This window comes from Microcaecilia unicolor, chromosome 6, assembly GCF_901765095.1.
Source record: "Microcaecilia unicolor chromosome 6, aMicUni1.1, whole genome shotgun sequence".
Classification (NCBI taxonomy): Eukaryota; Metazoa; Chordata; class Amphibia; order Gymnophiona; family Siphonopidae; genus Microcaecilia; species Microcaecilia unicolor.
The window spans coordinates 70,599,664-70,624,034 of record NC_044036.1 but is presented as its reverse complement, the minus strand read 5'-3'; the positions used below and the strand labels follow the sequence as shown (position 1 = coordinate 70,624,034).

The 24,371-nt window shown below is 45.0% G+C and overlaps 1 protein-coding gene across 1 annotated transcript in view; it reads left to right on the top strand.

Annotated features, from left to right (window-relative positions):
* HFM1 (helicase for meiosis 1) overlaps nt 1-24,371 on the top strand; it is a 472,985-nt gene that overhangs the window by 72,101 nt on the left and 376,513 nt on the right. Inside the window, exon 6 of the mRNA XM_030206735.1 lies at nt 19,469-19,630. Within this exon, the coding sequence (XP_030062595.1) occupies nt 19,469-19,630 (162 nt within the window). The remainder of the gene's footprint in view (nt 1-19,468; nt 19,631-24,371) is intronic.

Here is a 24,371-nt window from a genome sequence, read left to right as displayed (position 1 = left end):
TAAGGGCGTCCAAAGTAGCGGGAATCTCTCTGCCGGCCAATTCATATTTTATCTGGCCGTCCAGACCCTGCCAAAAAATGGCCGTTAAGGCCTCCTGGTTCCACCTGAGTTCCGCGGCCAAGGTGCGGAACCAGACGGCATACGCCGCGACCGACCCGGAGCCCTGCTGGATCTGCAGCAGCTCCCCTGAGGCAGAAGAAGGTCGGCCAGGAACGTTGAATACTATCCGGAACTGCCACAAGAACTCCTCCAGGTTTGCCAGAACCGGACTCCGCTGTTCCCACAGCGGGGACGCCCAAGCTAGCGCGGCACCGGAAAGCAGGGAGATGATCACCTTTATTTTGTCAGATGGGAAAGCCTCCGGTTGCAGCTCAAACAGGATCTGACACTGGTTCAGGAGCCCTCGGCAAGCTGCGGGAGTACCGTCAAAGCGAGGCGGCTCTGGAAGTCGCAGACGTGCGGCGGAAGTCTCCACTGTAGGGACTGGAGGGGCCACGGCCGCCTGCTGCTGGAGCCCTGGTAGCTGACTGCAGACCTCCTGCAAGGCGCTGGACAGGTGGGTTAGTTGCTCCTGCTGCTGGTGGAGAACATGAGCCAGGTGAGACAGCTCAGACCTGTCTGGCGAGCTCATCGCTTCGGCTTCCTGTTATGATTGGGGATGTGAGCCCTTGTGCCCCGACTGAGCACGGCGAAGATGGAGTGCCACCGCGCTCGGTCAGGCAGCCAGACAACCCCAAGCTTCACCTGCACTTAGCCACTGTCCCCCAAGAGTTGAGCCCCTGGGTTCAATCGGCCGGCCGGACTTCCGAAACCAGCGGGGTTGCGCGACCACTGACCAGACAAGCGGGAGCACAGACACAGTCCTGGAACAAGGAGTCAGCGAAGCAGCAAAAACAGAAAGCAGTCCGAAGTCTGGGCCGGCAGCAACACAGCATGAAGTCAAGAATCAGTCCGAAGGTCTGGGCAGGCAGCAACACAGCGTGAAGTCAGTAAACAATCCGAGGTCAGGAACACAGGAAACCACTGGAACAAATGAAGACCACAACCTCTATGTGAATAGAAGCCGAAGCATGGAAGGACTGGAAACAGGGCTTTAAATAGTGCAGGAATTAGGCTCAACCATGTGCAGCTGTTCCAAGATGGCTGCCCCCATCAGCAGAGTAGCACAACACCCAAATATAGGCTTCCTTCCTGTTCTTGTATACAAGATGGCTGCCCCCTCCTTAGCTAGCCAAGATGGCTGCTGTCCTTGATCCAACCAAGATGACGGCTGCCAGAAATAGGAAACAGAAACAGACCCATCCTGGAGAAACCACATCCAAAATAGCCGGCTATATCTGCTGGACCGCGCCTCGCCAGCGAATCGGCCGTTCAGGCCTGGAACCAGGTGAGGAACGTAACATGTTAGTAATATGTAATTTATCTTTTAAATCAAGCATGGCATGGGAAGATTGGAGGATGGCCAATGTAATACCAGTTTTTAAGAAGTGTTCCAGAGGTGATCCGGAAAATTATAGACCAGTGAACCTGATGTCAGTGCTGGGCAAAATTGTAGAGACTAGTGTAAAGAACAAAATTACAGAGCATATACATAAGCATGGATTAATGAGACAATCTCAACATAGATTTAGTGAAGGGGTGAATAAACACGTGGATAAAGGTGAGCCGGTCAATATTTTGCATCTGGATTTTCAAAAGGCATTTGACAACGTATCTCATGAAAGACTCCTGTGGAAATTAGAAAGCCACGGGATAGGAGGCAATGTCCTATTGTGGATTAAAAACTGGTTAAAAGATAGAAAACAGACAGTAAGGTTAAATGGTCAGTATTCTTAATGGAGAGGGTAGATAGGGGGGTCCCCATGGGTTTGCTGGGACCGTTGCTTTTGAACATATTTATAAATGATCTAGAGATGGGAATAACTAGTGAGGTAATTAAATTTGCTGATGACACAAAATTATTCAAGGTTGTGAAAAATTGCAAGAGGACCTTATGAGACTGGGAGATCGGACATCCAAATGGCAGTTGATATTTAAAGTGCACAATGATGCATGTGGGAAACACGAGCCCAAACTATAGCTGTGTGATACAAGGTTCCATATTAGGAGTCACCACCCAGGAAAAGGATCTAGGTGCCTTTGTTAATGATACATTGAAACTCTGTGCTCGGTGTGCAGTGGCAGCTAAGAAAGCAAATAAAATGTTAGGAATTATTAGGAAAGATGTCATGAACTCAGGGGAAGTGAGCCCTTGGGCCGCTGCCGGAGCGTGGCTAGCAGCAGGTGAATCACCTGGGCTAGGACTGATACTAGGCAGTATGGGCTCAGGCTGGAGACAGACAAGGCTGGAGCTTGAAAAGTTGACTGGAGCTTGTAAGGAAGGCTGGAATTCTGGAACTTGAAGGCAGCACTTGGCTGGAACAGGAACCAGAAACAGACCTGGCTTGGCTGGAACAGGAACCAAGAGCAGAGCTGGCTTGATTAGAACAGGAACCAGGAACAGAGCTTCGCTGTAGCAGGAACCAGGAATGGAGCTCGGCTGTAGCAGGAACCAGGAATGGAGCCAGGAACAGAGCTTAGCTGTAGCAGAAACAGGAAAAGAGCAGGGCTAGGGCTAGAAAACAAAGCAGGGCTGGAACTAGAAAGCAAGACAGGAGCTTCAGAAACTGGGCACTGCAGCTAAAAATCAAGGCAGGAACTAGGAAGCAGAACTGGAGCTGAAAGCAAGGCAAGAATTAGAAAGCAGAACTGGAGCTTAAGGCAGGAACAACTAAGGCAAGGCTGAAAGCAAAGCAGGAGCAAGCTAGAAGTGCAACAAACACATAGGGGCTAGCAATCACTAGGAGACCTCTGTTGCAAAGGCAAAGTTTGAATGTCCCATTGTTCCTTAAGAGAGCCCTCACCGATGATGTCATGCCCTCAGGAATGAGGCTTGAAGCACACTGAAACACCAGAGTGAGGCTTGTATACTGGGATGTCAGAGTGAGGCTTGGATTACTTGAGAGTGAGGCTTGGAAGCTGGAACATCAGAGCAGGTCTAGAATAATCTCTGGAATATGGCTTGAGAACCAGGGAAAAGGCAGTCTGATGAAGCCGCAGAACCCGACCACCAGAGGAAGAGGTGAGTCTTGATAGGGGGGTACAGCCACAACCATGACACTATCTCCCCCTCAAGGCTCCCGTGGACCCCATGAAAGGTCTAGGCTTTCAGGGGTATTTTCGGTGGAACCTGCTGATGAGCTTTGGAGCATGAACATGGATTACTGAACTGGAAGTTGGGAGCAAGTCTGGAGCTTGAAGACAGGACTGGATCTTATAAACAGAACTGGAGCTTGAGAATAGAGCTGGGGTAATACCACAGCCCACGGATTTCCATGAGCTGTCCTCGAGATCAAATGCCTTCTGACAACAGGGATGTCCTGAACCCCATATCTAGGGTACAATGGAGTGGAGCAGTGGCCTAGTGGTTAGGGTGGTGGACTTTGGTCCTGGGGAACTGAGGACCTGAGTTCGATTCTCACTTCAGGCACAGGCAGCTCCTTGTGACTCTGGGCAAGTCACTTAACCCTCCATTGCCCCATGTAAGCCGCATTGAGCCTGCCATGAGTGGGAAAGCATGGGGTACAAATGTAACAAAAAATAAATAAATTCTTCGGGCATGGTACAAGACATCGGAGTTTGAGGAGTTTTCTTAGGACAGCAACTAGACAGAGTCTGAATTTTGGATGCAATAAGAGAAGAGGTCTTACTCTGAAAGGAGCTCCCTTCTAGGAGCAGGTTTACAGTATCCCTGCTCTCTTGACGTCGGGACCAGATTGCCACTTGCTGCTCAGGACAGGCCTTGGCCAGGAATCCACCAGTCTGGATTGGAACATCAGGAACAAAGGCGATGGCTAGGGTGACAGCATAAGTGTCAGAATCCTGGCAATATTATTTGCAGGCATCACTCCGTAATCTCACCACTCACCCAGTCTAAGATTTGATTGTGTCTCTGTAGACGATGGGCTACACAGATGTCTGGAGGATGTATAGAGTAATGTCCTCTCTGTGATCACCGATACACAGGCGTATAAGAAGTGTCTGGGTGCTTAGGTGTCCTTGAATGTGACCATAGACTGAAGAGACTGGAAAGGTATTAGGTAACTTTTGCGTGGGGATGTTGAACTGCCAGATCAGGGCTTCATCTAGAAAGTTTCCACTGGCCCCAGAATCCAGAAAAACCTGAGTATGCTCTTCTCCTTGATCTAAATCAAGCACTGCTGGAATTAGAAATTGAGTGCGAAGAGGCCCCGAGGATTGTCCCAGTGTAGTGCCCACAGCCAAACCTTGGTTCAAGGGTCCAGATTTAGTTGGGCACTTGGATGCATATTATCCATTCTTGCCACAATACAGATATAAATTAAGGGTCCGGTGCCTCTGTTTTTTCTTGTACTGAGAGAGGAGAGCGACCCAGTTGCATGGGTTCTACAGGATTGAGAGTAGGGTCCTCCCTCTGACTAGGAGCACATGGAAGGTACTTATAGCTTAGTGCGTTTGTCACGCTTTCACAAAAGCAGGAACTAGGATTTTGAGCCCTTGGGCCACTGCCGAGAAGTGGCAGTGGCAGGCATAACCACCCCACACCGGAGACTAGGCAGAACAGGACTGGAACTCTGGACTGAAGTTGCAACAGAGGCAAACAGACAGGACTTAAGCAGAGCAGGTACCCTTAAACTTCACCTGCACTTGGCCACTTTTCACCAGGAGTTGAGCTCCTGGCTGCAGGTGGCCAGCAGGACTTACTGGGCAAGGCAGGACTGGATACCCACTAGGCTGAACCAAGGGTCAGAGAGGAAAGGAATATACAGGGACAGCAGGGCAAGGAAGGGCTAAGTAAAAGGGACAGGACTAAAAGCTGTAAGCAGCCACTAAAACAGGGAACAAAGCACTGATAACCAAGACACAGAACTGAAAGCTGCAGAACAGCCACTAAAGACACAAACACACAAGGACTAGACACAAAACAAAAGAGTAAACCGAAGGACAAGCCGGGTCTGGGCAGGCAGCAGACAGAAGAGAAAACCAGGAGACTAGCCGGGTCAGGGCAGGCAGCAGGCAGTAGAAAAATACCAGGAAACAAGCCGGGTCTGGGCAGACAGAAGAGAAAACCAGGAGACTAGCCAGGTCAGGGCTGGCAGCAGGCAGTAGAAAAATACCAGGAAACAAGCCGGGTCTGGGCAGACAGCAGAATCAGGCAAGAAACTAAAACAAGAAACTAGACTAGGCAGAAGTGCACAGAGCACCAACATACCAGGGACCTTAGACGATGCAAAGGCAAAGCAGAGAGTTTCAAAATGGCTAATAAGCCCAGCAGCAGCTGAGGCTCAGCTGCAGCAGTCACCAGGCAACTATGGGTGCTGTGCAAGTTCAAACAAAACAAGCAGGTCTAGCGGGCCGGAAGATCCGGACCGGACTGGGCTGAAATCTGGAATGGGAAACAGCACCCAGACAATCCAATGCAGCCAGCACACAGAGACAGAACTAACACAGGAAGAATAGACAGAAGCCAGCTCAGAAGCTGACCACAGGAAATAAGGTGAGGCTGAGAGGGTTCACGGCCACAGATGTGACAGCGTTCATGTTGTCTTTTCTGAGGAGCACCATTCTTGGGCTCGCTCCTGGAATCGAATATCTATCATATTGCAAAGACCAATAAGGTCATCTAATCTGGTTGGGAGGTCCTGCCCCGCCCCACAACAAGGCTCTCATTATTCCAAGTCAATTTAGAAGCCAAGGTGTGAAACCAAGTAATAATCTCGCAGGGTCCGTGTCCCCCATTTTAATCTAAGAAGCTCAGAAGCATCTGATGTAACTTTCCCTGGTTCTTCAAAGACCCTCTTGAAGAGTCTCAAAAAACTGTGGAGGTCATTAAGCACTGGGTTGTCCTGTTCCCAGAAGGATATACCCATACAAAGACTTGGCCAGACAACAAGGAAATAATATAGGCCATCTGGGCTTTGTCAGAAGGAAAATCTCTGGCTTGAACCTCAAAAATTATCTGGCATTGGTTGAGAAATCCTTGGTGGTGCCATGAGACAAATGCTGGAAATTACGGGAGTTAGGGATGCTGTTGGTCTCAGGTGGTGGTCCAGGCATTTTGCCAGAGCCTGGAATGCCCCCACAAATTGCTGAAGCTGGTTCATGTGTGAAGTCAGTTGTTGAAGCTGGAGAGACTGTTGTTGAAGTATCTGCAAGGCAAGTGATTCTGCCTAGCTCATGGCCTTTGAAATCTGTCACAAACTCAGGGGAAGTTAGTATGGCTAGGATCAGGTGAATCACCCTGGCTAGGACTGATACTAGACAACACAGTTTCAGACTGGAGACAGACAAGGTTGGAGCTGGAAAGCCAGACTGGAGCTTGAAAGCTGGATTGGAGCTTGTAAGCAAGGCTGGAATTCTGGAACTTAAAGGCAGGACTTGGCTAGAACAGGAACCAGAAACAGAGCTAGCTTGGCTGGAATTCTGGAACCAGGAGCGAAGCTGGCATAGCTGAAACATGAACCAGAAATGGAGCTTGGCTGTAGCAGGACCCAAGAACAGAGCTTAGCTGTAGCAGTAATCAAGAACAGAGCTTGGCTGAAGCAGAAACCAGGAACAGAGCTTGGCTGTAGCAGGAGCCAGGAACAGAGCAGGGCTAGGGCTAGAAAGCAAGCAGGAGTTTGGAAGCAGAGCTGGAACTAGAAAGCAAGATAGGAGTTTCAGAAACAGGACACTGGAGCTAGAAAACAAGGCAGGAACTAGAAAGCAGAACTGGAGTTTAAGGCAACACAGGAGCTTCAGAAACGGCACTGCAGCTAAAAAAAAACAAGACAGGAACTAGGAAGCAGAACTGGAATTAAAAGCAAGGCAGGAATTAGAAAGTAGAACTGGAGTTTAAGGCAGGAACAACTAAGGCAAGACTGAAGACAAAGCAGGAGCAAGCTAGAAGTGCAACAAACACAGGGGCTAGAAATCACCAGGAGACTTCTGTTGCAAAGACAAAGTTTGAATGTCCCATCGTTCCTTAAGAGAGCCCTCACTGATGATGTCATGCCCTCAGGAATGAGGCTTGAAGCACACTGAAACACCAGAGTAAGGCTTGTGTACTGGAACATCAGAGTGAGGCTTGGATGACTCGGAAGTGAGGCTTGGAAGCTGGACTATCAGAGCAAGTCTAGAATAATCTCTGGAATATGGCTTGAGAAACAGGGAGAAGGCAGTCGAAAAAAGCCACAGAACCTGACCACCAGAGGAAGAGATGAGTCTGGATATGGGGGCACAGCCATAGCCGTAACAAAAGGAATGGAATACAAAAATGAGAATGTTATAATGCCTTTGTAGCACTTCATAGTGCGACTGCATCTCAAAATATTATGTGCAATTCTGGTCACCGCATCTCAGAAAAGAAATTGCAGAATTACAAAAGGTAGTGTTTTTAATTACCTCTCTCTAGACCCCCGCAGGACCCTTGCCCACGGAGGTGGAGAGAGGGTTTCAGAAGGCTCATAATAAGTCTCCTAAATATGACCTCTGTTTTCTGGCTCCTAATTTCCAAGGACATCCTAGGGCATCTATTCTCCCACATGATGTACTAGAGTTTAGAAGATAGTCTATTTATGTGATATAAGGTGTGAAATGAAACAGAGAAATTAACACAGAGACTAGAGAATATTGAGATAGAAATAGTCTTTTATTCTCACCAATCAGGACTTCAAGTTGGTACACACATCAGTCAGATTCTGTCCAACCGGCCAGAGCTTTGCCTTCTGAGATTCGTTGGGGAAAGACTCCGACGCCTGTCCAGATTTGCAACCCTTATATAGCAAATCTCCCCAATACAATTCTATGGAGAGATACTTTTTTTTCCTATTTCTGATTCATGCTTAACCGCAGGTCAGGTGCCCACCTCTCCTTTCCGTTTAGTTATTGCAAATTATTGTGTAATTTCCTTTTTTGTCAACAACTCCTTATATGAAGATATCCTAATATGGACAAATCAGTTTCATATCATCTTGTGATCTGGGTGCCATCTTATAAGGACAGACTCCATCTTATGAACCAAACTTTTTACCATTTCTGCCATTAATTCCTTCATCTTAACTCTTACACTGAATTTGAAAGTTGTACTAGGTTTCAATAAGACTCACCAAGCAGTCCTGCTCTTGCAGGCTCTCAGCTATAAGGCCATCATCTGATTTTCAGGCCTAGTCAGTGCTTTTCAGCAGTTTAGGCTATGTAACTTGGCCCACCACTATTCCAGTGGATGGGTCTCAAGCTGGGACACATATTAACAGTACAGAGAAGGGCGATGAAAATGATAAAGGGGATAGGATCAGGGCCGTGCTGATGCGGTAAGCGAGGTAAGTGCCGCAGGGGGGCGCCACTGCCCTGCCATCCGTCTGCTCACTTGCAAAATCTTTCACCTGAACTTGTGATTCTCCTATTTCCACTGCCCTCCCCTTTTCATGCAAAGGAGCAGTATTAATTGAGGCAGGCACGCTCTTCAAGTTACGTGAGAATACAACCAGATTGCTATTTATGCTTCGGTTTGGGGCTAGCTCCTCAGTCAGGGTGAGTTTCAGAGCTTGAAACAGCATTCAAATTAAAGAGAACCTGAAATTTTAAAAGTGCTAAAAATAAGTTTTAAAAGTATTTGCCTTAAATCTAATTGCAGAATTCAGGTGCTGGGAGTCTGTACTTGGTTGTCATATGCTCAGATTTGTTTAAATCATATGCAAATTAGTCCGGTGTTTTTCACTAAACATTCCCATGAGTGTCTGTATGTTAATCTGCATTCAAATAGAGCTCTCTGATTGGATGATCAGCTTCTGTTAAGAAATCTGCCGGGAAGTGAACAGAGTGAGAGCTGTCCTTTGCCAAGAGAGACATCCAGCTGTGACTTCCTGTGTTTGTTGACTGAAGTTATAAAAGAGTGCCTGATTGTGGTAAATGAGAAAATATAAGTGAAAAGAGATTGGTGGCGATTGAAGTTTCTCTAGTGAGAAAAGGATCTGAATATTTCAGGATTACTTGAAGTTTATGAAGAGTAGAAAAGGGTGAATTTCAGTTTAAGAGTGTTTAAATCCTGTAAGCTATATAAAGGCTAGGTAGATTTAAGTGACTGTAAGCAAGGAAACCTTAATATTTGATCTGAAATAAATATTTGATCTGAGATAGTTGATCAGAGATAAATGTTTGATCTGAATTATATCCTTTGGTGCAAAGGAGATTAGAATGCAATAGAGTATTTCTTTCTGTTTACCAGTACAGTCAAATAATTCCATTCCACTTAAATAATTTTTTGTTATATATATGAGGGAGTAGTATCTGGATTTATTGTAAATCAAATTGATTCCATTCACAGGAATTCATATTCACCTTCATGCATTCATCCGATATTATCTTTTAAGGATGAAGTTTTATTTTATGTTCACTCTGACTCTTGTGAGCTGAGCACAGTTAGTTTCCTCAGCTGGCACGACTACATATTAGAGGTATTTTGATACTGTGTGAAGTTTTACCACAGACGGGTGACATATATAAAACATTCTCCTTGGATAGGATGTGATATGTGAAAATACATTTTGCTTTAATGAAATTGCTAAACTTTAGAGTCAGAGACTTATCAACGAGGGATACATACAGTGCTATTTTTTCCTGAGGTCCGGCTTACTTGCCTTCTCCCTTCTGTTCCTGCTCTGCTGGACGGGGGGGGGGGGGGGGGGGGGGGGGGGGCCCAAACGATAGTCTGCAGGGGGGCACCAGAGACCCTAGGCACGGCCCTGGATAGGATGACTTCCCTATGAGAAAAGGCTAAAGTGGCTAGGGTTGGAGAAGAGACAGGTGAAAGGAGATATGATAGGCGTCTATAAAATACATATGACTAATTAAAAAGGAAGGACTGTAAATTCAACTATTAATATAAACAGCAATACAAAATATATGAATTAAAGGGCTAAAAGGAATACAGATATCTTTTCATGTTTTGTATTGTCCACTGTTTTAGGCTTGATTTGTCTTACTCGCTTAAGCTGCCCCATCCATTGGCTTACAGAGCAAACAGATTAGCATTAAAATCCTACTCATCCTTGATATACACATTTGACCACCTTGAATTCTATTTCTGATGGACATAACTAAGTTTTCATCTCTAAAATAATTGTATTCCTGTTAGCTCTTTTATTCATATATTTTTGTATTGCTGTTTATATTAATAGTTCAATTTAGAGTCCCTCCTTTTTAATTAGCCTTATGTAATTAACAGTCTTCTTGGGTGTTTATTATTTATCTTTTTAGCATATGCTTTTTATGTCTTTGTAAAAAACTCCTTGTTTTATTAGTCATTACTTTTCATATTCTTATAATAAGTTACATATATTTTTATGCATTGTAATTGAATATTCCTTTTAATTTGTAGACTCCTGAAGCAGGCGTTTTTTGCTGAAACACGGCTCCGTGTCGAGTCTTTGGGTTTTTTTCACTTGTTCTTTAAAAAAAAATTAAAACCACTAAAGTGAAAATACGCATCTCAATATAAGCATCCAAGCTTTAAAAAATGTAAAAATGCTTATATTTAGGCTGCAGAAAACATACACTAATGTGTGCTTACATTCGGGTTTTACCAGGCGCATGTGCATAGTTGATGAGCTTATCACGGAACTCTTCTGTGCATGCGCCGAGCACAATCCTCCTGTGCCAAAGCACAATCCTCCCGCCAGATTCCCTGATGCTCAACACTGAGCATGCCTATATTTTCATCTCATTAGCGTTGCTCATTAGGGCATTGTTCTGCGCTGTTCTGGCGATATTTTTACGGTGCTGTTTGGAACAGTGCTGGAGTTTTGAGCATCGGGGCCTCAGTGGAGTGGAACGGGTAGATGTGAATTGCTTGTTTACTCTTTCCGAAAATACTAGAACTAGGGGCCACACAATAAATCTATTAAGTAATAAATTTAAAACAAACCTGAGAAAATATTTCTTCACTCAAAGTGTAATTATACTCTGGAATTTGTTGCCAGAGAATGTGGTAGTCTAGCTGGGTTTAAAAACGGTTTGGGTAGTTTCCTGAAAGAAAAGTTCATAAGCGATTATTAAGATGGACTTAAGAAAATCCACTGCTTATTTCTAGGATAAACAGCATAAAATGTGTTTTACTGTTTTGGGATCTTGCCAAATACTTGTGACCTGGATTGGCCACTGTTAGAAACAGGATACTAGGCTTGATGGACCTTCGGTCTGTCCCAGTATAGCCACACTTATGTTCTTATAATAGATTGTCTTCCTTGATAAGACTAAGAAAGGCAAGGGAGCATTTAAAGCTACTGTTGCTCATTGGTTAAAGATATGATTTCTTCATTTATTTTGGTGGGTAAGCAATTGCCTACAGTCGTGAGAGCACAATCCTAGAGGAGTAGCTTCTTCTCGGGTGGAGTGTAATGCAATATCTTTTTCGGTTATTTGTAAAGCAGCAGCATGGTTCTTTCTACATAGTTTTGCGAATCTCTGTCACTTGTATGTGGTGGCAAAGGAAGAAGCTATCTTTGGAGCTTCAGTTCCCAGAACAGGGGTGACTGATCCCTTCCCGTCTTGAGGATTTCATTTTTATATCACACAAGTCCTGCACTCACCTGGTGTGCATGACAAGGAAGGAGAAATTAGATTTTACCTGCTAATTTTATTTCCTTGAATTTCACCGGATGAGTGCAGCTACCTACCGTTATTTGTTTCTCCATATCATTAAAACAGAGTTTTTATTTTTGCTAACTTCCTGTTTCTCTTACTGAGCAAATGTTTTTATATTATGTTAGCATTACGTTCAGTAACTCTTTTTGTATTAGTTTCAACGACTGTTTTCCACTGCTTTGTTATCTCTACTCAATTGTTTGAACTGCACAGAGTTCCATTTAGGCATAACACATTTTTGTACATTCTCTCTCCACCTGCTGGTAGAGGGACACAAACCCACAAGTCCTGGACTTGTCTGGTGTGACTAAAGGAAAGAAAATTAGTAAGTAAGATCTAATTTCTCCTTTTCTTCATCCTTTTTTTGTAGTTATTGGATCTCTATTAAGCATGCTCAATTTAGCTTGATCATTCTATTTACTTAGCCTTTGGGATATGAGACTGTCATGTTAGTATTCACACCACGACTATTAGGTATTAAATAGTGTGTTTTGTTGAGCTCTTGCTAAATAATGTGGAGATTAATGTACAACAATATTTTGCATGAGTTTGGTAACCCCTTATTTGTATATGGCATTCCTTCATTTGACAGTGCAGGCCTTAAGATTTTTATAATTTAAATCTATTTTATTGATGGAATAACATCAAATACAGCAGTTAACTCCCAATGAAACATTTCTTAAACATGTAGTTCCATACATTTTCTCCCCCCCCCCCCCCTTTCTCTTCCCTCCCCCCAACCCTTCCCTTCCCTTTACCCCAACCCCATTCCAATCCCAACGTTATGCAAAAACTCCAACAAGTGCTTACCAATATTAAATCTCTAACCCGCTTAATCCTTTATATAACATAAGGTTGCCCACATAACAAACACCGCTGTGTCGTCAAAAAGGTTCCAACAGTGCCCCACTCCTTTGATGTCTTGCTGACAAAGATGCGCAAGGGGCTTTTGGCTCTTATAGCCCCCCGTCGCAGTAAGTCACCACTGTGGAGTACATGTTCATTGAACCCTTGTTAATATTTGCCATTAGGATTTACGCATATTATGACATTATATACTTGCAACAAATCAAACTCAAAACTTGAACATACCTTTCGACAGCACTCCCAATGCCAATTAAACATTATCCCGTGTCAGTCAACCTTTTCTTCCCCCCTACCCCTCCCCCCAACTTCCTCCCTCTTACCTATCCCCTTTCCCCTTCACTATAGCACCACTTAGTAGCAAGTGAGCATGTGATAGACACAGAACATACCCCCCCTACACCAACTTGATATCCCAATCTTCTCATGTGGGTACTGTAGCGAACATGACAGTAAGAATTGAGGCTTACAACCTCCTCTTCCACTCATCGCACCTTTAACTTCCAGCAATGACGGCTTACCACAAATTCTCAACCCATTCGTTCCTATCACATCTCTTCCATGCACCCGATCTAACCTAAAACATTCAATACTTGACTCCGTGCTCTTGGGGATATTTTTTGCAAATAGGCCCCCCAGACTTTCATGAACCGCTGCCGCCTCTTTGGTGAGCTACGAGCATCCTGCATTTCCCATAACATCAGCTCATGAAGCTTGTTCCTCCAGTACCAATAAGAGGGGCCTTTATCCATGATCCAATGGTTGAGAATACATTTTTTCCCCAAAATGCAAACTTTGCTAAGAAAAATCTTTTCCTCTAGGGAACCTCTATTCCAAACCCTCACTGAACTAAATAAAACCCGCTCAAAGGACAGGTCCACCTGATATCCAAGGACCCAACTTAGGAACCGGGAGAGAGCCGACCAGAACCCCTGTATCACCCTGCACTGCCACACCCCGTGGAGAAACGATGCATTGTCCACTGCACACTTGGGGCATTCACTGGTTTCCACTACACCCGCATACCACGCCTGTTTAGCTGAAAAATATGCCCTATGGATAGTTCTAAAGTGGCATTCCTGTAACTCAGAACTATGCACCACCCTTACTCCTCCCTGAAGCGCGGCTAATATAATCCCCTCTATTATTCTACTTCCCGCCTCCTGGCTCCATTTCTCAGCTAATGGTTTAACATCTCTTTTAGGTTGTTTCCCTATCAGCACCTTGTGAAACCAGGACACTGATATTTGTCCAGCTGCATCCCCGGCCAGGAGCTCCCTGATACTCATCCCAAACTCTGGTAATAGGTCTGCGGCGGGGAGGCTATATATATAATGTGATAATTGGTAGTAAGCTAGTTTCGCTAATATTCCTCCAGTACAGAGCCTCTCAAATTCTAAATAAGTCATGACTTTCCCATCTCTCTGTAGGAAATACTCTAAAAGTATCACTCCCTTCTTCTCCAGGTCTCGAAAGACCTTATTTTCCCTCCCAGGCAAAAAATCCCCATTACCCATAATGGGCAGCAGTACACTCTGCTCCGGATTATGCCCTAAAAGTCCCGCTACCTCTCTCCACAAATATCACAAAGGCTGCAAAAGGCAGCTACGTTTTACCCCTTGTGGGATATTACTAAATTTTGTGTGCAAGAGGTAATTAAGGTGCCAGGGGCTAAAGTACAGGCGCTCCAATTGTGTATCAGTGTATGTAGCCGTGCCCAAAACCCAATCTCCCAGATGGCGGAGCAGACATGCTTGGTTATATGTGCGCATATCTGGAATCCCCAGTCCCCCACTCACCTGGGTCCCGCCAAGACTATTCCACCTGAGTTTTGGTTTCCGCCCCGCCCAACAAAAACGATTTACCTGTCTCTGGTGGGCTTTTAAATCTTTTTTCCATAACCGTATTGGCAATGTTTGTAACATGTATAGCCACTTCGGGAACACCAGCATACGATACAAATGTATCCTTCCCATCAGTGACAACGGCAAGGAGGTCCACTTGACCAACTGTACCTTTGTGTTCTGCAATAACTGAGGAACATTACAGGCGTACAGCCTTGCTGGATCTATTGTTAATTGGATACCCAGATATGTAAAGGATCCAGTCACCCAGCGCAGCGGGAACTGTTCCCAGTCTGCCCTCCTGACCTCCGGACTCGCCAGGGCCTCAGATTTCATATAATTTAAGTGTAACCCCGAAAATTCTCCATATTCCTTTATGCTTTCCATAAGATATCCCAAGGACCTCTTTGAATTTGTAATTAACACCAGCAAATCATCGGCGAATGCCGCAATTTTAAATACCCTATCTCGAATATGTACTCCTTGTATATCTGTATTAGTCCCAATCTCTCGTATCAATGGGTCAAGTGTTAACACGAACAGGAGTGGAGAGAGAGGGCATCCCTGGCGCGTTCCCCGGCCTATAGGAAACCACTCCGACCCTAGACCATTGACCAAGACTCGCGCCCGAGGGTCATTATATAATGCCCTAACAGCCTGTAGAAAGAATCCATTCATCCCATACGCCTTAAGTATTTCGAAAAGGAACCCCCAGTCCACCCTGTCGAAAGCCTTTTCAGCATCAAAACTAATTAACATTGCCGGTGTTCCCTCCCTCTGCACTTTTTCCAAAGCTAGAATTATTCTTCGCATGTTCTTTGCTATTTTCCTTCCCCTTATAAATCCCACCTGCGGTTCCTCCACCAAAGCAGGGAGATACCTGGCCAACCTATTGGCTAACAATTTAGCCAGAAATTTAGCCTCTGAATTCAAAAGTGATATCGGTCGGTATGATTCTGGGCGATTGGCTGGCTTACCCGGCTTTAATAGCACTGTTATGTGAGCCTGATTCATATGTAATGGCATGGATCCCCGCTGAACTGTTAAATTAAAGACCTCAGTCAGAATCGGGCAAATTTCAGTCTGCAATAGCTTATAAAATTCGTTCCGCATTCCGTCCGGGCCTGGTGTCTTCCCCAAGGGGCTCTGCTTAACTACCCACATCACCTCCTCCACCGTAAAGTCTGCATTTAATACCCGGAGTTCTTCATCTTCTAATCTAGGTAGATCTATACCAGTCAGATAAGTCTCGCTAGGCGTGACTAAGTCATCTTGCGGCTGATACAGTTGCTCAAAAAAGTTCTTGAATACTCCTGAGATTTCACTATCCTGATGTACCATGGCTCCTTGTTCATTTGCCAGCGTGAGCACCTTACGGTAGCCTGCCTTCCTGCCCATCACCTGTGCCAAAAACTTCCCTCCCTTGTTAGCAAACTTATACAGCCGATACTTATAATAGGCCAGGGACCTCTGAACTATACGATGCACTAGCTCATTAAGACTCTGTTGTGCCTCTAACAGCTGAACCCGGAGCCTTTGCGAATGTCCCTCACTATATTGTCGCCTCAGCATAGTTACTCTCTTCTCTAATCTAAGTATCTCTTGTTTTCTCACTTTCTGTTTAAAACTAGTGTATGCTATAGTCTCTCCCCTGAGAACTGCCTTAGCAGTCTCCCAGTAGAGCATTGGATCCTCCCTATGATTCTCATTGGTCTTACTGAAGTCTTTCCAACATTGAACCAAGTGGGGAAGAAACTGCCCATCCCGATATAACCAGCTTGGAAATTGCCACACCTTGTCGCCTCTCCTCCCCTCATCTAACTGTAATCTCACCATTACCCAGGCATGATCAGAGACCACAACTGGACCGATCCTAGCGGTATCCACCTGTGTGAACAAGTCCTCTGTGACAAATATATAGTCAATTCGAGACCAAGTGGAGTGAGCCCTCGATAGATGGGTATAGTCCCTCTCAAGAGGGTTAAGTGTTCTCCACACGTCCACCACAGCAAATGCCTCTTCTAGCGCCGCTATTCCCCTCCGAGGTCCGGCCAGCTCTCTCCCCGTTGGTTTAGACCTGTCCAGTGCTGGATCTGCTGCCTCATTAAAATCTCCCCCCATTATAATGGGTATCCCTCCCAAACCCTGCAATGTACGAATAAGCTGTGTATAAAATTGTTTTTCGAATGTGTTTGGTGCATAGATATTACAAAGTATAACCAGTTGTCTATCCAACACTACAGATGCCAGCACATATCTCCCTTTGTCATCTCTCACTACCTTGTCAACCTCCACATGTATTCCTTTTCTTACCAATGTGAGCACTCCTCCCTTCCCTCCCACTGCTGGTGACTCAAAAATTTCGCCTACCCACCAACATTTCAATTTAGTATGTTCTGCCTGTGTTAAGTGTGTCTCCTGCAGAAATGCAATTGACGCCTTTTGATCATTCAGAGTTTTTAAAATTTTTTGCCTCTTAACTGGTGAATGTATACCCCCCACATTCCAAGTTAAAACTTGTAGTGGAGCCATATAGTCTCTACATATCTGTCAATGCCTCCATATGATATTCCTATAATCTCAACGGCGAGGTGTCCCAGCCACCACCTCCCCGGTGCGTCCTTCCATTTTATCACAACTATTTCATCACACCACTCATCCTTCACATCCTCACAGCGTGCATATTTATGATCTGTGCCCCCCCTAATCCCTACCCCCTCTATTTCCCCCTGTATCCCGTCCCCACCCTCCCCCCACCCCTCCCCCCTGTAACTCTTCAGAGTCTTCTTCTTGTCTCGGACTTCTCTCACTCCTGGAAGCCCCTGGCCCATCAGCACCTACTTATTTTTCGAACCCCACCCCTCAGGACGCCACCCAACTCATGGTCAGATGGCCCTCACAAATCCCAAATCCCCCACAGCCACTGAAACTTCTCTGTGTTCTTACCATCGTAACTGTCCTACCAAGAAAACATTAACAATTAACTTACAACCACAACTTTCAAGTAACCCCCACATTGTTCATCACTTCTGGGTCCGTGGCCCCCACCCACAGAGAAACGTAGGAGGGGGCCACCCGACTGTCCAGCAAATTTCATACCCAGTACTATCTCATGTGTCGGGCTCCTTCATGTCCTTGTCTAGGAACTGCTGGGCCTCCTGTGTGGTCTGGAAAGAACGCCACTGGTTCAGATGGTGAATCTTCAAAATGGCTGGATAGAGCAGCATGAATCTGGTCTTCTTAGCAGCCAATGCAGAACAAATGGGGTGAAAACGGCGTCTCTGCTCCTGTACTCCTGCTGAATAGTCTTGAAAGATCTTTACCTGGGATCCCTCATATATAAGGGAATCTCGCTTCAATCTGTAACCCCGCATGATTTCTTCCTTGTGCAGGTAATTGAGCACTTTAATGATGACGATTCTCGGTCTCTGCAAGTTTTGTTGCCAGCGCCCCAACCTGTGGGCTCGTTCAATACACAGCTCTCCGTAACTGTCAGAGAGAGCCAATTCTTTTTTCAACCACTGTTCCAGTAGATATCCCAGCGATTTTTCCGGAATCTTTTCAGGGATTCCCACGAGTCTCAGGTTACATCTCCGTGCACGGTTTTCCATGTCTTCTATTTTTTCCTGTTGCAGCTTAAGCTGATTCTGGAGTCTGGCAATCTCCTGTGTATTGTGTGCACAACAGTCCTCCGTTGCGGCTATTCGATTTTCCGCCTCTCCCACCCTCCTCTCCGTGTCTGCTGCAGATGATTCCAAGTTTTTTAATTGCCCCGCCAGCAGATCAAGTCTTGGGCTGAGGGCCGCACTCACCGCTGCTGTTATTTGTGCCAGCTGTTTATCGGTAAACTCTACCTCCACTGAACTTTTCAAGTCCTCCATTTTATGGTTGGGCCTGAGAGGTGTGGGCTTTTCTTTATCAAACTTCGTCCCCTTGCGAGTAGTCCCAGGCGACATGTGTTTCAAATATTGCTCCATACACAAAGCTCACCAGTTCACATGCGTCCTCCGCACAACTTGCCTCCCGAATTTACTAGACTTTAGTTGTCTAACTTCTGTGGGGACTTAGCTCCTATGTGTATTCTCAGCGGCCTCGGGGCACTCCGAAGTTCTTCTGGCACTCAGCCCGTACCTTCCGCGGTCTCTCAGGTTTGGAGATGGGGTGGGAGAAACGTTATACCACTCAAGGCTACCGTCTGAAACCTTCACCCCCAGACTGGGGGGGGGGGGGGGGCAATCAGGAAGTATATACAGCACTATCCTGCCCGAAACTTGCGCCCACGATATGCCTCAGAGAGAAAAAAAAAAAAAAAAAAATGACAAAAACTTGTGCCTCCCCCAGACTCTCTGCTGCTCTCTGTCACTTGCCTGCTCAAGCCCGTCTGAGCCTCGCTTCTACTCCGGGGTTCGCGTTGCGTCTGAGGGGTCTGCTGTGCCTGCTTCCGATTTGCACTTCTCTGCTTCCAGTTTTTAACAGGTTCTGACTTCTCCCCTCACGTGCGTCCTTTCTCCCCCGATCACCGCTGGCCTCTGGGTTTCACTGGTTTCGTTTCTCTGCTGCCGCCGCCATCTTGAAAATGCGGGTCGTGAGAAACTCTGCGCGGGGGCTGCCAGCTTCTATGGTGGGGCCGTTTGTAGGTGCTTCCTGGTCTCCGCTACCCTCCGATGTCCCTTAGAGCCATCGGAAGCGGTGCCGGTGCCGTTGGTTTCGGGGCTTCGCTCGAGCGGTACGGAGCTCACAGCTCGTCGGCCATCTTGCCGCTCGGCTCCACCGGAAGTCCGCCTTAAGATTTTTATATGTGCATACTATCATCTTTTTGGGCCTTTTTTACATGTGTGGTAAGGTCTTCCTATATAACTTGCTATTTTCACCTGTAGATATGAATACCTTAACATATACAACTTTGCATAGGCCCCAAAATGATGATTAAAGTTCTTTTGAGGCTTTATGTCTTTTTCGTATGTCATGTAAAAATGTTTTCCATGTTGAAGAGGATAACAGTTCTAATCTCAGTTGAAGAGCATAACAGTCTAAATGTGCTTTAATTTCATGTCTTGTAGGTGCATGTTGTCAAAGATGAAAGCCGTGGTGCAACACTTGAGGTGGTAGTCAGTCGAATGAAAACAATTCAGTCCTCTCTGTCACGTAGCTGTGAGAATCCCGACACAGTTGTACCTATGAGATTTGTAGCTGTTTCTGCAACAATCCCAAATGCTGAAGATGTAAGTTGGATTTACATGAAATTTAGTATTATTTGTTGTTTATTTATCCTTTGTCCATTTTGAAAGTTTCTTTTCACCATTTCATTAAAACGTTTAGCAAGATCACAGTCAGACATCTCATTTGATAAAGTTTCAACTACAGTTCAAGAACAGATAATCCATAAAATAAATTATAGTGTCCTATCTGGGGTCTCTTGAAAACTACTTTAGGGTGGAAAATTTTGAGGTGATGTGTGCTGCCTTTTGTCGAGGCACACATCTTGGCTATCTAAGGCAGTTTACACTTACAGGAGCACCAAATCAACCCTTTTAGCTGGCAAAGAGAGCACATACCAATGCCAGAGATTTGTGACTGAAATGACTCGATAAAGTATTTAGTAATCTTTATTGGTGTAATTTTATCCTGGTAAATGTTTGAAAAACTATCGAATTAGAAGCTCAAAACAATATTAGTCAAAACACACAAGAAATCAGTTTTCCCCGCTTATATTCTTCATTTACCTGCATGTGACATACAGAGGTAAATGTTCAAAATGTTTTACAGGGGTAAACACATTTACTTGTATAAAATAAGCTCTTGAAAATTGCCAAGCCTCACTGCTCGTAAAGTTACCTAAGGAGAAGCTAGGGGGGTTAGTAAGCATAGAGATTTAATTTTGAACTTTTCCCTTGTACATTTCCCTGTATACCTAATCTATACAAATAACTGGTCTAATTTTCAGAAGGAAATGCTGTGGCCTAGTATACTCTGCAGGCATTTGAAAATTGTCCTTATAAACTATTTAAATGTAAATATTAAGCATAAAACATTAATGAGGGATCCTATAACTGCCTCCTGAGGCAATATAAAGTACCTGCTGAATGTGTAATTATCTACTACCAAAACTGTAATAAAAATAGTCACATAGTTTAGGAGTTGTTTTATTAAAGTGTGCTAAATGAATCAGAGTGCACTGTTAGTACATGGCTGCAGTAATGGTTATTGAGCTGACATAAGAACGCACGCCAATTTACACATTAATTACATAGCTTGTTATGGATGAGAAATAGGTGGATTGTGAATGGGAAATTGGCACAGGCTGTCTGAGGGGCCCTTTTACTAAGTGACAGTAAGCCTACTGTTGGTTACCATGCTGGCCCAATGTGTGTTCTGGCAGTAGTTCCACCCCCAGTGTGCAGAATTTCTGGCACTAGCGGAAATATTCGAAAATCATTTTCTCAGTGGGTGGTGGTAAGTGCTCCCCCCCACATTGCCACATGATAAGTGAAATCTTACTGCATGGCCATTTCTTTTTTCGGTCTTTTTGCCGCAGCTTAGCAAAAGGACCCGTGAGTTAGTGTACGGTCACTTACCATTGGTTTTTAATTGTTTTTTTTGCTTACAGTTCATTATACATTCACTTTGATCATTACTTTTATTATCATTAATGTCAGGCTCATCATTTGTTTTTTTAACAAGTTATATTATGTTTCCTTAAGGGCGCTGTTTACAAAGGCACGCTAGTAGTTTTAGTACTTGCTAAAAATTAGCACACGCTAATCATTTAGATACCCATGGGAATATTATAGGCATCTACACGGTTAGCGCACGCTAAAAACACTAGTCCACCTTTGTAAACAGGGTCCTTAGTCTTCACTATAGCTTATTATATCTCAGTGTGGTTTGTTTGATAAACATACCTTCATTTATAACTTGTTTTTTCTAGAAATCAAAAAGAGGCTTGTTCTGCTTTAAACTGAGGTTTGGTGACTTTTTGTTTTTTTTTTGTTCCAGAACGAGACTTGTATTTCTTCAAAGTGAGGCTTGTTTATTTTATTTTCATTGACTGTTTATTTTTGTGTTATTTTTCATGGTATCTAGTGAACGTTTTGACTTTTTTATTTTGGTAGTACACCTTCACGCCGTATATTCTTGTCCTTTATGGCACACTTTATATTTGGCACAGTTTCGCTCAGCGATTTCTTGTTTTTCAGCATTGTATGTAAGTATCAGTCTCTTTCTCACTTTGTTCACTTCAAAGTTTTTCATGATCATCTCTTTTTTGGTATCCTTTTAATACAGATTTATTTGGTTTCACTATCATCTCAACACTATGGCCATACTGTTTAATACGCAAACCTTGATGAGTCCTGTATATTATTTTGTGCAACATTGTTTTTTTTAAATATATCATCGTCTTCACATGTGCTTTTCTTTTGATTTAGTTTGATAATTACTGCTTTGAGCAATGTGCTTTGTGTGTCAAGCAGCAGAAGGCATGTCGAAAGTTCTTGGTCAGGGGCACTTACGACAGTTTTGATTTGGCATCTAGGATCTCTGCTCAAAGTATAGCAATGTGCAGACTCTCATGGCTGCGTGTTTCTCACTTGAAACACTCTGTTCAGTAGCGGTTGGTGGATGCCCCTTGCCGGGGGTATATCCTTTCTGTAGAGAAGATTGACTCTGGGCAAGTCACTTAACCCTCCATTGCCCCATGTAAGCCACATTGAGCCTGCCATGAGTGGGAAAGCGCGGGGTACAAATGTAACAACAAAAAAAATCAAGAAACATACTGATATAATCTCTTCTCTCCTGCTAGGCTCCTTCTGCACTCAGCTAGGAGGATTTTTGGCAAGCCAAGGTGTGGTTCCTACTACTATTCTAGGTGTAGGTTGAATCCTTCAGCTCTCCAGCCTACTGAGGCTCAGTCCCAGCTCGCTAGTTCAAGTCCTGCTCCCCAGGCAAAGCAAGAGATGAGCTTTTGACTGGCTCCAGCAGAGCATAGCCACAGTAAAAATGTCCATCCCGGATGACTTGCCGGTCGGGGGGAGGTTAACATTTTTTCACCAAAGGTGGCCTCTTATAACCTCCAACCGGTAGGTTTTTCAAATGTCAGTTTCAGATATGCCCTCAATTGGCATCTCAAACCTCCAAATTGCCTACCAAGAGCTCATTCATTCAGCTCTCAGCACAAGCAGGTACTGTACTTGCAGAGGAACTTTCCGCCTTTCTAAAGGCCCAGGCAGTTGAACCTGTTCCACCAGGGGAAGAAGGGCAGGGATTCTATTCCAGGTACTTCCTTGTACAGGAAAAGACAGGGGGGATGTGCCCCATCCTAAACCTAAGGGCCCTGAACAAATTTCTAGTTCTGAGCACCCTTCTCCTTCTGGCCTTAGTAGTGGATGCACCTTAAGTTCCTGCTTAAAGTGATTTCGGAGTTCCATCTGAAACAGTCAGTTGTCTTGCCAATATTCTTTCCCTGACCTCAAGCCCATCGTGGCGAAAGCAACTTGCACACCGTGGATTGCAAGAGAGTATTGGCCTACTACATGGAGTGGACAAGTCTCCACAGACAGTCTGCCCAGCTTTTTATTTCTTTTGGTCCCAACAGGATAGGGGTCGCCATCAGGAAATGCACCATTTCAATTTGGTTGGCAAATTGTATTTCTTTCACTTATGCCCAATCTGGGCTGGCTTTGGAGGGTGATGTCATGGCTCATAACGTCAGTAGCCCACTTGAGGTCAGCCTTTATTGAAGATGTGGTCTTCAGTCCACACATTCACATCACACTACTGCCTTAAGCAGGATACCCGACGTGAAAGTTGGATCGGGCAGATAGTGTTGCAGAATCTGTTTGGGGTCTAGAATCCAACTCCACCCTCCTAGGCCCATTTTATTCTGTTCCAGGCTGCACTCTCAGGTTAATCTGTGTTATGTCCTTGCAATTGTGAGGCCCAGTTGACCAATGTTTGTTGTTTTGGGTGAACCTGGATGCTAGGGATTCTCCACTTGTGAGAAGATAGAAGCCTGCTTGTCCTCTTAGAAAGCGAAGATACTTACCTGTAGCAGGTATTCTCCAAGGACAGCAGGGTTTATATTCTCACATCGCTCCCACCTAATACTACTATTACTATTTAACATTTCTAAAGCGCTACCAAGGTTGCGCAGCGCTGTACAATTAACAAAGAAGGACAGTCCCTGCTCAAAGGAGCTTACAATCTAAAGGATAAAAAGTGCAGTCAATCAAGATTGAGGCAGTCTAGATTTCCTAGATAGAGGTACAATGGTTAGGTGCCGAAAGCGACATTGAAGAGGTGGGCTTTGAGCAAGGATTTGAAGATGGGTAGGGAGGGGGCTTGGCGTATGGGCTCAGGGAGTTTATTCCAAGCATAGGGTGAGGCGAGGCAGAAAGGGCGGAGTCTGGAGTTGGCGGTGGTGGAGAAGGGTACTGAGAGGAGGGATTTGTCCTGTGAGCGGAGGTTACGGGTAGGAGCATAAGGGGAGATGAGGGTAGAGAGGTAGTGAGGGGCTGCAGATTGAGTGCATTTGTAGGTTACTAGGAGAAGCTTGAACTGTATGCGGTACCTGATCGGAAGCCAGTGAAGTGACTTGAGGAGAGGGGTGATATGAGCATATCGGTCTAGGCGGAAGATATGACGCGCAGCAGAGTTCTGAACGGATTGAAGGGGGATAGATGGTTAAGTGGGAGGCCAGTGAGGAGTAGGTTGCAGTAGTCAAGGCGAGAGGTAATGAGAGAGTGGATGAGAGTTCGTGTGGTGTGCTCAGAGAGGAAAGGACGAATTTTGCTGATGTTATAGAGAAAGAAGCGACAGGTCTTGGCTGTCTGCTGGATATGGGCAGAGAAGGCGAGGGAGGAGTCGAAGATGACTCCAAGGTTGCGGGCAGATGAGACATGGAGGATGAGAGTGTTATCGACTGAAATAGAGAGTGGAGGGAGAGGAGAAGTGGGTTTGGGTGGA